Genomic DNA, 12,169 nt, shown 5'->3' with positions numbered 1-12,169 from the left:
TCCTCCATGACAACTGTATTCCTTACCCTTCAAGCACATGCAGAGGACACAAGTCACTCTGGAGTCAGGGCCTTGGGGACACAGGCCATTGGGCAGAGCCCTCTGGGGTTGCTGTGAAGGTCTGTTCTAGCTCGAGCCTATATCAAGATGTCCCGCTGACTTGGTGACCCAGGACCGCAGGCCACTTCCAAAGGAGCCCCAGGCCCAGCCAGTGCAGTCCACCCCGGTGGCCGTGGCCCAGGGGGACTTGGAGCCTACTTGTCCTTTAGCTTTTTAAGAAGGACTAATGCAGCGTCACACCTCAGCTCTGGGTCTTCAGTGTCTCAGTGCACGTCAAGCAGGTGACTGGGGATTAGAGGTAGAGATCTGGGCTGAGGTTGGGGCAGGAGGCAGGGATCCTTCAAGTTCCCAACAGGTCAGGCACTTCACAGATACACACGTGGCCACATACCCCCCGCAGAGCACATGGTCACAGTAAACCCATGTTGCCAGATCAAAATAAAATGTGAGCCAACAGGGGAATTTTTAATTTTGTGGTAGCCATCTATCAAAATTTAATTAATTTTAATAATATATTTATTCAACCTAATATGACAAAAATGTCCGTCCAACGTGTAGTCAATATGAAAAAATGATGAAGGAGCTATTTCACATTCCTTCTTCACACTGAGTCTTTGAAATCCAGTGGGTGTGACACTTTAGCACATCTCAGTTTGAACCAGCCACATTCAAGTGCTCAGTGGCCACATGTGGCTCATGGCCGCTGTGGTGGACGGCACAGCCGTAAATACTTACCAGTGCTTATCTCTCAGAGCCCAAGAGCCCTGCTGGGCGAGCCTGGGAAGCATTCACACATGCCCAGAAGAATCCCTTGCGTAATCCCAAAGCCACTGATGGACAATGAGCAAAATGAGAAAACCAACATAAGGTATTCCAGGTCCCATCATCACACATTCATAGTTGAGAGATTAATGGGATGGAGGCAGGGGGCTCCTGGGAGAGAGCTCTGGCTGGCCCTCCTGCAGGCTGAGAGAGCTTTGGCCTGTGGTCCCCAACTCCAGTGGTGCCTGGGCAGGCGGCCCAGCTCATGTGAGCCCCAGGCAGACCCCAGAATTCTGTAAGGAAAGCAGAGCCCTGCCCAGGCCTCACCCCCACTCTGAGCGTTGGTGAGAGCCTCACCCTGGCTCAGAGGCCAAGGTGGTGCCTTTCGGCTGCTTGCTGTGATGCCTTGGAGGAAGGAGCTTCTCCCACTCCACACCCCAAGCACAGGCCAGCACATGTGTGCTTATCCAGCGGTGGGTTTCAGCACATGGAGGGTGGAACTGGCTGCTGACAGCTCTGATTTCTGCCTCTACCCAGAGACCCAAGAGAGGTAAACGAGGGCTGCTGGTTGGACTCTCCACAAGTGAGCATCAGAGCCCCGGGCCCCAACCTCAGACTCCTGCTCATTCCCCACTCAGCCCCAAGAGCAAGTCAACTCCAACCCCTGTGAGGTCTCATCTGTGGCTTTATCCGGCCAGTGAGGCCCCAGGGTGAGGGGTCTGGGAGAGTGGGGAGATCAGGAGGGGAGGAACCAGGAGAGGCTGAGCACGGCCATATTTGGGGTTTTGTGTGTTTTGTCACTCTTATCCCCTTCTCAGTTGGGACCACCTTTGCACTTTGGCAGGAGTTCAGAAGGGTGTGGGCTCATCTGTCCTACCTTTTGCAAAGGAGGAAGACCATGAGGCAAAATGGCTCCTGGCCAGGACTGCTTGTCTGGCTCTTGTTGGCAACAGAGGAAAGGAGGGGTGGGAGGCCCTCTCTGGAAGCGGCATTTCTCTCCTGACAGCTTTAAGAGCCTGATGGATGGCTGGTTAAGTGTTGTGAGAATGCATCTTGATATAAAGTATTACTTTGACCGCCGCACTTGAGTTTGCTGACATCCTGTACAGAAAGCTGATATTGACCTGAACCCACTGACCTTTCCCTGGCCCGTCCTGACGCCCTTAACTGGACATGCCTCAGCTGGAGGGATGTGAGCCGTCCGGGTCCTGAGGGCCAGGCCCTCAGGTGGGCAGGGCATCCCTGGTGCACATTTTACTTTTAACCTGACCTGCTCAGAAAGGGAAGGGAGGTGTCTTGTCTAAGCTATCCGATCACAGCTCAGGATCTGTACCGAGATAAGGACTTGCCTGTCTCGTGCCCTCTGGAGGAGTCGGACGTGTGGGAGAGTAGGGAGCAGGCTCAAGGTGAATCGATGTGGTGAGGCCGGCTGATAGAACTCAGAGCAGCTGTCAGAACAAATCTGTGTGTAGGTAGCACACCTCTGCAGGTGAGTCACGGGCCTGGAGACTGAGTCATGCTCTGGCTGTCGGTTTCCCGGGCCCTGCGTCAAGCTCCTCCTCTCCCGCACCGTGAGGAATCATGGCAGCCACAGGCTTGCAGAGCGGGAGCCCAACAGGTTCTTCCAAATCGGGTCCTGATGCCTGATTCCCCCTGTGACCCCCAGGTGGTCTTCTCCCCTTGGCCTTGGACACTTCCCACGACAGGGATCTCACTATCTACCCCTGCAGCTAATGTGGCTATTAACCCGTTCTTGTTGTAATGTGTGTCCTGTAACTTCCATCTGTTGGCCCCCTGGACTGTGGGCTCCCGAAGAACAGGGACTGTGTCTCTTTACTCAGTGCACTATCCCCAGGTGCCTGGAATAGTGCTGGCATGCAGTGGGCACTCAGTATATCTTTGTTAAATGAATGAATGAATGATCCTGTTTGAGCCTATGAGTTACACAAAACAGGTACAATTGTTTTTACGTGAGCACTTACTTCAGATATTAAAAGAAAAGTCTCCTGTCCCACCTCGGGAGTTGCAGCTGTGCCTTCAAGGCCCCACAGCCCCTCCTCACAGGACACGTATCAGGCCCTCACCTCTTTCCCCTGCCACAGAGTCCTTCCTGGCAACTCGCTGCATCCTCACCCTTTGAAGCGTGACTTCTGGTGCAGAATGCAGGTGGATGTGGACTGCGGCCCTCATCCATCACGTGAGCTCTCTGAGCATGGCCTGCCCTCCCCTTGGGGGACAGCAGGCCCTGGTCACCGAGATGTTGGGGGGCGCTCACAGCCCTGTCCGCCTCCTTGTCCGTCCCCACCTCCCACGCAGCTTCAGCCAGGTGTGCACGAGCTGTCAGTGGTGGCCCCGTGAGCCCTGGCCATCAGTGTGTGCACTGAGTCCTGCTCTCCAGTGTGCTTCCTGGCAGTGTCTGTCGCTCACAGCCTGTCATCTTTATTTCATCTTGATTTATTGTCAGACCTAACGAGTTTTTGGAGCAGCTATCTCCCAGGGATGGGGCGATCAATCTAGGAGATGGCTGCTGAACTCTGTTCCTCTAGCATCCAGGGGAGGGTGGGGCCCAGGGCAAAGAAGTGTGGTCCCAGGGCCTCTCAAGGTCAGCACCAGGCCCTCCTGCTTCCATCCTTCTGTCCCTCTCTACCCCTCCCTTGCAGCACAGCGTTTAGGCGTCACTGGTCTCTTTTGAACTGGCCAACTTGGAGACCAGGCTGGAACATTTTCCTTTCCCTCCACTGAGGAGAACATAGTTCAGCACCCGCCTGCCCGCCCTTGGCCTCTCAGCGGCTGGGGAAGCTGAAGGGCCCCCACGGCTCGCACTTCCCCTGGAGGTTAACTGGGGCTCCTGGGGAGCTGCAACCCCACTGAGCAGCCGCTTTTTAACACTCCTAGAATCGCCTCCCAAGAGCCTCTGGCACCTTAATTCCTGGACAGGAGCGAACATGCAGTCTTGAGGATGGGTCTGCCTTTTGGAAATAGACCTGTTTGATTAAGGAACAAGGTGGCTGACTAAGCCAGGTAGTAGCATTATGTGGTAAAACTCATTATAGCTGGAAAACTGTGAGAGAAATTTTATCACCCGTAGCCCTGGCGTTGAAGGCCATCCTAAAAGTTCTAGAAAATGTCCCGTGTCATCACTGACATAAAGATGCAGCTCTCAAGACTCTGGAGGACCCTATTAGTAGGTGTGCATTTTGGAGGGGGGTGCAGGTTGTGCATGCGTGCTTTAAAAAATCAGTCACATGTCTTTGGAAACCTGCTTCATAAATTGGTTTTGGTTTCTTGGGGGTTTATGTGTGAGGAAGATTGTCGCTGAGCTAACGTCTATGCTAGTCTTCCTCTGTTTTATGTGGGACACCACCACAGCATGCTTGATGAGCAGTGCTAGGTCAACACCCAGGATCCGGACCTGCAAACCCCAGGCCGCCAAAGCGGAGCACGTGAACCCAGCCACTACGCCACAGGGCAGGCCCCATAAATTGGTCTATTTACAATAAGCAAAGCCCCCCATCGGGGCTGTCCAGACGGCTCGCCTTGAAGTCAGCAAGCCAGTTTCTGCCTGCGTCTCTTACAGCCTCTTGGAGGTTTAGGGCTGAGGAGGAGGCCAGGCAGGGAAGCACGGGCAGCATCCGGGCTGCAGAGAGCAGAGGTCAGGAGGCAGTCCTGTCCGACAGCCGACTTCCTCCTGCCTTCTTGCATGCTCCCCAGACCCGGGGCCCGGAGGCTGAGGCTGAGCAACAAAGAGAATTTCTCCACTTGCCTCTTTCCGAGTCCATGCTGGCCTTGGCCAGGGCCAGGGGTAGCACCAGGTCGTGAGGTGACAGCCCGAGGTGGTAGTGGCATGGCAGGATTTGAATCTCGCCTTAGAGTGGCTGTCCCCTTCGCCCTGACCCCGGTGCTCTACCTGTGGTGGCGGAACTGTCAGCTGCAGCCTCTTGAATAGCTAATCACCAGGCAGCCCCAGGGCCCCGAGTCTGCCAGCTGTGGCCACCCCACCCGTTCAGCTCTGCTTCGTAACCCTTTCTGGCCCAGGACAGACTCCCTGGCACGTGGGGGACGGCCCCCCCACCCCGTCCAGCCTTTCCCCTGGGTCCCCTCTCCCTCACATCTTGCCCCGGCACACTTCCTGTGGAACGGTTCTTCCACACACATCTCTGCCCTGCACACCCCTCCTGCACTCACCCCCGGAAATCTGATGAGCCAGACCTCGGGGTCCCGAGCATCCCAAGGGAGCAGGGAGGCCCCACGAGCTGTCCCCTCACAACCTGCCCTCCCCCCAGAGGGTTTAGCCAAAGGCAGCTCCGGTCTCAGACCTCAGGGGAGGAACTGGGTCGCCACTTTCCCCTTGACTGACCAGAGCTGGCAAGATTTGTGATGTCCCTGGAGCGGCGAGAGCATGGGGCCCTCGGAGTCAGGAGCGGCAGGGACAGGAGGAGGCGGAGAGAGCCAGAAACAAATCATCTCCTTTATTGGCAATTTTCACAGGCTGTTCCCTCGCTCCCCTCCTCCTCCCCTGTCCCCGACAGTGTCAGGCAGCTCTGATTAAAAGTAATAGATGATGTTTCCATCAATCCCACTACCCAGTGTCATTGTGGGAAGACATTGGTTTGGCTTTCTGTGAGTCCCAGGAGAAAGGCCTCTTCTTTCCAGGGAGCCAGGGAGTATGACATGGCCTGAAAGGGACAGTGAGGAGACCCCAGCCTCCCACCCAGAGAGGAGCCCGGAGCCTCTGATGGGCCGGCAGGCCGGAGCTGCACAGCTGGCAGCCGGCCCTTCCAGCCCATGCTGCTTCCCCCTGACCCGTGTCACTCGCCAAGACGTCAGGTGTCAGCCTGGGCTTTACTTGAGGGATCAGGGCACAGGCCAGGGGGCTGTCAGGTCGGGTCTGAACTGAGGCAGCAAGGGTTTGTGAACTCCAAAACTGGAGACAGGGACACCAGTGGTCCCTGTGTGTGTTGAGTGGCTGGTGGTGGCAGTTCCTGGTGATGTGAATGATCTATGCCAGAAGCCAGAGAGGCGCCGAGAGAGTCAGCTGGATCTAGAAGTACATCTGTCTTCAGGGAGCTTAAGACCTGGGGCGCTGCCTGGTGAGCCTGGCCAGGTGTAAGCCCTGCAGGAGGGCCATTTTAGAGGCTCCCAGGTGCAACCAGCCTGTCTACTCTGAACGATTCGAGTCAGGTCCCCTTCCACTTCTGCAGCAGACCTAGGTCAGAGTCGCTCCCTGTCCCCTACCTGTACCACCAGGAGAACAGAGCCGTGTGCCATTTGCCTCCAGGCCTGGTGCCAGCATCTCAGCTCTCCCCAGCATTGGTCTTTGGTGCTGTTTCTTCCCTCAGGTGACCACAGGCCCCTTCCTGCCTGGTGCAGGCCCCCGGGCACCTGCCTCTGCTCAGGCTGCCAGCACGCTTTCCTGTTTCCCTCAGGTGTCTCTAGCAGATGCCCTTGGCCCAGGAGGACACCTCCCCCCAAATGCTCTGTGTCCCCTACCCCTCCACTCCCCCCAGCTCCCCAGGCATACATTCTTTAAACCAGGCAAACACGAGTCCTAACCTGGGCATGCTCCCTGCCAGGAAGGTGTCAGAGCCCCCAAGACAGCCCCTGGGGGCTGATAAGGGAGCTTGTCAGGGCCTGGCCAGGACTCTGCACTCCTCCGAGGAGACAGTGTGGTGCCACCCTGCTCATCACCCCAGCCCAGACCTCTTGTCATGCCCAGCCCCCCCCCCCACCAAAAGATACATTCCCTTCTCTGCTGTAGCGGGTGTGACAGGACACAGAAAGGGGACACGTGACATCCATAAGGTCAGCAGCCACTGCTGACCTGTCCCAGAATGTGGCCATCGGGGTTACATGAATTTATCGCTTCTTTTTCACGGGGCTCTGTTTCCTCCTCCGGTGGCTGACCCCCCTCTTGTGTTCCAGCTTTCGCCATCATGATCGTGCTGGCCCTGGTCCGCATCGGATATGGTCATGCGGAGGGGCACCCACCCCTAGCTGACTTCTCTGGGGTCCGGAACCTGTTCGGGGTGTGCGTCTACTCCTTCATGTGCCAGCACTCCCTGCCATCCCTCATCACACCCATCTCCTCCAAGCGCCACCTCACACGCCTGGTCTTCCTGGACTATGTGCTGATCCTGGCCTTCTACGGTCTCCTCTCTTTCACCGCCATCTTCTGCTTCCGTGGCGACAGCCTCATGGACATGTACACCCTCAACTTTGCACGCTGCGACGTTGTGGGCCTGGCCACTGTGCGCTTCTTCCTGGGCCTCTTCCCCGTCTTCACCATCAGCACCAACTTCCCCATCATCGCCGTGACCCTCCGCAACAACTGGAAGACACTTTTCCACCGTGAGGGGGGCATGTACCCCTGGGTGGTGGACCGCGTGGTGTTCCCCACCATCACCCTGGTGCCACCTGTGCTGGTGGCCTTCTGCACCCATGACCTGGAGTCCCTGGTGGGAATCACAGGGGCCTATGCTGGCACGGGCATCCAATACATCATCCCTGCCTTCCTGGTATACCTCTGCCGCAAGGACACCCAGCTGGCCTTTGGCTACGGGACTGTCAACAAGCACAGGTCCCCTTTCCGACACGCCTTCTGGGTGGGCTTCGTGCTGCTCTGGGCTTTCTCCTGCTTCTTCTTCGTCACCGCCAACATCGTTCTCAGTGAGACCAAGGTCTGATGGCAGAATGTGTCTGGTAACAAGAGGGATGGGGGCCCCAAGCCAGCCCCAACCCCACCTCTCCGCCTGCAGAGCCAAGATCCAGTTGCCTTCCAGGTATCCACGGGGCAGGCAAGGCCAGGGCTCTTGGAGGGGACCTTCCATATCTCCAGCTGGGGATCTTCCCCCGACCCAGGATTCCGCACAGCGGACGATTCCACAGATTTGTCCTAGGTGGCCTCCTCCCAGGCCCTCCTGCCTAAGGCTGCCCCTGACCAGTCAAGCCACACAACCCGGGCACAGGGCTGCTCTCAGATTCCGGGACTGGTTACTGGAATCGACCCCCTTTGTACACACATCCCACCACCCCCATCACCGGGGGTGGGCTCCTCCCCCGCACAGTGGAGATGCAGTGCTGGCACTGCCACTATTTATACCAGTCACCGTGTCCCCCTCGCCCCCCCTCCAAACCCCCTCCCATGTCCTCATCTGCTCCACTAGGAGCAGCATCCTCCTCAGGGCCAGCGCCAGGCTCTGACCCTCCCCACTGGGCCTGCCAGTGGCAAGCAGAGCCCACCTTCTTGTCAGATCACAGTCGCCAAGTGGCACTCCTGGGGGCACCTGGCCAGCCCTGATGACAAGAATAGGAAGTGCTAATCGGCCCCAGGGTCCTCAGACCGGAGCTGTGAGGACCCTGGCTGTGGGCGCCAGGTCCTGCGCTGGGCTCCTGAGCCTGTCATAACTCGGAGCAGCCCTTCTGTCGGGGCACAGCAGTCCGTGCACTCGGTTTAAAGCCCAGAGCTTGTGACCCCTGAAAGGGACCCTCTGCTCTCCTGACTGCCCCGCTGGGGTGCTCGGGCCCCCGTCAGTGCGGAGGGCAGCGTACAAGGGCCACTAGAGAGGAGCTACCCCCACCCGCCCCCGCAGTGGCTGGGCAGCGCCCTGGGCATGTACTGGTGAGTGGGCTCCATGGTTCCCGCCCTGTGGGAGGTCAGGCCTGCTCCCTGCCCCTGCTCCCACTCCAACACTACAGGTGGCTCCCTTTCGAGCCGGGCTGTGGGTGCTCGGTATGCACGCTCTCCATGTCCCTTGGGTGCCATGGGTGAGGTGGGACGCTGGCCACCATTCTCATGGAAGGAGGGCCAGGATCTCAGCCACCTCACCGCTCCTCCGAGGTTCCCTCCCCCTCACAATCATGCATGCACCCGCTGGGCCAGCCTTCCTCAGAAACGCAGGTGACTCTAACGAACTCTATTTTCAATGTGCCTTCTACTTCAGGACCTGGGGGTCCTTTCTGACCCTCCCTGGTGTGCCCCCAGCCCTGGGCGTCTCTGGGGTGGGGTCTCAGGCCCCTACCCCTCCCTCTTTTGATTTCAGTGCCTTGCTCAGCCCTCCTTAGGGAACCTCCAGAACCTCCCCCTGCGTCTCACATCTTCATACTCTGGACAGAGGGACGATGGTGGGTCTCCTGGGGCCCACGGTGGTCTCGGGAGGAGGGAGAGGAACGTGGGACTTTCAGGAACATGGGGGAGTCCGCAGGCAGCACCACCTCTACTTGGCCCCTAGCAGCCCCAGCCTCTGAGAATCCCGTGTCACAATCGGCCATGATCTGCTTTCTTTCTGTTGTCGCACGTCTTCGGTTCTCACAGCTTGTCTCCGCGTATTGTTATTTTCCATCCTCGTGAAAAATAGATGCCCCTTCCCCATCTGCCATGGTGGCTTCTTTCCAGGAGGCCCTGCCCTGGGGTGAGCAGAGCAGGGAGGGCTCCACGGTGGCCCAGCCCCCTGTGGCTCAGACCCTCCCTTGAGTGCCCGGCTGTTTGCTGAAAACTCAGTTAAAACATCTGTACTTACCATTCTCCAATTACGTTCCATCTTGCTTAAGGACAAAGCAAATTAAATCATCCCGCCACCCCAGGCTCCAAACCAAATCTTGGTCTCGAATTTATTAGCATCATAAAGCCCAGGTTGATTTATGTAGCAATCTGGAGCCACACAGCAGTGGAGTCGGGTGGCTGCATTCCCCTCCTCCAAGCTGGGCAGCCCCAGTCCTGGAGGGAATTGGCCCGAAGTGACCACATCACTGATGACAGGCCAGGGCCCTCACCACTGCCACTGCCTGGGTTCCTTTGCTCCTCAGTGTTCACCTGCTATCTGTTCTGTTAGAGGTCAGATAGGGCCACCTTCCTCTCTACTGCTGATAGCCAGGGGTCTTGGGGCAAGGGGGAGAGGACTCCGACAGCTAGCATTCCCCAGGTAATGCTTGCTCACCACTTGCATCAAGCACATTTGGCTGAGTTTTTCCATTGGCTCTGTGAGGTGGGCAGTCCGGTCATGGTTTCCATTTTATAGATGGACCCCCAGGGTGCGTGGAGGGGAGGGCAGAAGAGGATGCCTGCCCAGCCTGGCCCAGGTCCAAGTGTCACTATGGAGGAGAACATGAACTCTGCAGCCTCCGCCTGACGTCATCTGCCCACACTGCCCCAGGCCAGCCCCGAGGGCAGGCCAGGTCAAGGTGGGAGGCAGCATTCTCCCCCTCATTCCCCACCAGAGCACTGGAGCCTGGTGCCATCGTGCCAGCAGCTCCTGCCTGTTCCCTCACCTGAGGCCAGAGAGGCGGCTGCAGGCTTATGGATGGGCAGATGGCAGGTGACGGGCGGGAAGGCACTGCTGAGTGGTGGAAGGTGGGCAGCGGGCACCTCACCAGGCCCTTAGCCACACAGCTGTTCTCACCACATGGGGGCCGGGAGCAGCCTCGGCAACAGGCAGAGACTAAAGTCAGAGTGGTGGGGAGGACAGGGGCTGCCCCCACCTCACGGGAAACCAGCCTGAGGGGTAGAGCCCGGCGCTGCCGGGCTCCAGGGCTGTGTTGCCGTAGGCAAGTGCAAGGATGAGCCTACGACTGTCCAGGGGCCAGATTCCCGAGCAGGGCTGACGCCAGATCAGGCCATGCTGATGGCCACTGCTAAGCTGGCTCTTCTTAAACCAAGATCCGGGGCTGCAGGAGGGAGCTTTGCGATCCCTTCTCCCCAGGGCCTGGGGCTCAGTGTGTCCGTGGGAGAAAGGGAGAAGTAACATATACTGAGCCCCTGGTGTGAGCCAGGCACGGTGCTGAGTCCTTTCCCAGTGGCCCTTGGCATAACCTGGAGATTAAGAGTGTGGACTGACAAGTGGGACCTGCCCCTCACAGCAGCGAGCCTCCATGCTCCCTCCTCCGTCGTTCGTAACTTGGGGATAAAAGCTCCTGCATCACTGACCGACTGTGGGAACTAAAATCCTTAGCTCAGTGCCTGGCACAATAGTGCTCAATAAAGCCGGTATGTGCTGATGCCCGGCGCCCTCGTCACTCACCAGCCGTAACTGCACTTATAGCCACAGACCCCCAGACTCACTGAAGACCCCTGATTGGGGTCCGCAGGCACCTGATTGGTTTCCTGGCCTCCTGCTAAGTCCAGTGTCTTCTTGTAGGAACTGCCTGCTAACAGTTTGGATACAAGAAATTGACCTGAATTTGGGGTCTAGAGGGCTTTGGGGAGGAGTTGGTCTCTGGTTCCCCAACCCCCCAGGGAAGCTTAAGGACAGCCGTCCCCTTTCAAAGAACCAGACTGAGGCTAGGCTGGAGAGTTCTGGATTCAGGACTGAAGCCTGCGTGTGCTGGCTGAGGACATCATGCCCACGCATTTCTAAGCTCTGCGCCCCCTCCCCAACACACACCTGTCTGCCAGTGGTGCGCACCATGAGCCGCTCAGTAAAGACAGACGAGAAAACACAGCTACGGCAGCAGCAGGAGGGAACAGGAGCTTGACAGTAAGAATTTCCTACTGCTGAGACTGGTGACCAAGGGCGTCTCTCTCCCTGTGTCCCGCCCACCTGGGTGTCTGGTGTCTGGGTGCATTCAGCGTGGTCTTTGCTGCACCATCAGGCCCTTGTTTATGATGATTGAACATCTATGGCCTCTCCGACACGGTCGGCTTCCTCCTCCCCTGCCAGGCTTTCTGCCCTCCCCCTTGATAGAGCAGGACCCTTGCTTGGTCCTCCCGCAGAGGGGCAGGGGCATCACCGCTCTGAGCAGGAGGCTGGGAAGCCAGACCAAGCCAGCTCTGAACCTGCAGGAGGTGTCCTTCCTGCCCCCACTTCCCACAGGGCTCACTTCTTCCCAAAACACATTCCTGGAGAAGGAACAAGGCGGCCAAGAGCCTGGCCCCAGGAGCAGGATTGGCCCCTCCTCGGAGCCAGCCAGCAGCAGGCTCAGCTCCACATTTGGCTTTTAATTATCTTTCCAGTTCTTGGTTATTAATGATCTTGGGCAGTGAGCGGAGAGCAGCCTGGACCTCGAGACTCCTCCCAGCCTCACCTGCTGCAGCCTTCCACCCAGGGCTGCCCTCGGACTCAGGCAGGCTGAGGGCTCAGGGCTGAGGGCCGGTGGCCAACTGTTAACCCTCTCACTACCAGTAGCTGCAACCAAAGTCAAGCTCCTTTCTGGGGCGCTGGCCTCCAGCACTCAGCTAGACACACACTCGCCGCCTGCAGTTGAGCCTCCCAATCGTGGACCTGGATCCACGGAAACCCACAGGGCAGAGAACATGAAAACGACTTTAAGGGACCAGAGCCCCCCCATTCCTGGGGTAGTCAGGCTCTCCAGCCAAGAATGGAGAGGTATTAGAAATATCCTCCACTCTACCATT

The 12,169-nt window shown here is 57.9% G+C and overlaps 1 protein-coding gene across 2 annotated transcripts in view; it reads left to right on the top strand.

The window, feature by feature from the left end:
* TMEM104 (transmembrane protein 104) overlaps nt 1-9,415 on the top strand; it is a 58,367-nt gene extending 48,952 nt beyond the window's left edge. For both annotated transcript variants that reach the window (XM_023652073.2, XM_023652072.2), the window contains exon 10: nt 6,745-9,415. In XM_023652073.2, coding sequence (XP_023507841.1) covers nt 6,745-7,505 — 761 coding nt within the window. In that variant the 3' untranslated portion in view covers nt 7,506-9,415. The remainder of the gene's footprint in view (nt 1-6,744) is intronic.
* The last annotated feature ends 2,754 nt before the right edge of the window (nt 9,416-12,169 follow it).

This window comes from Equus caballus, chromosome 11 (assembly GCF_041296265.1).
Source record: "Equus caballus isolate H_3958 breed thoroughbred chromosome 11, TB-T2T, whole genome shotgun sequence".
Classification (NCBI taxonomy): Eukaryota; Metazoa; Chordata; class Mammalia; order Perissodactyla; family Equidae; genus Equus; species Equus caballus.
The sequence above is the reverse complement of the archived record's forward strand: the minus strand, read 5'-3'. Positions and strand labels throughout refer to the sequence as shown.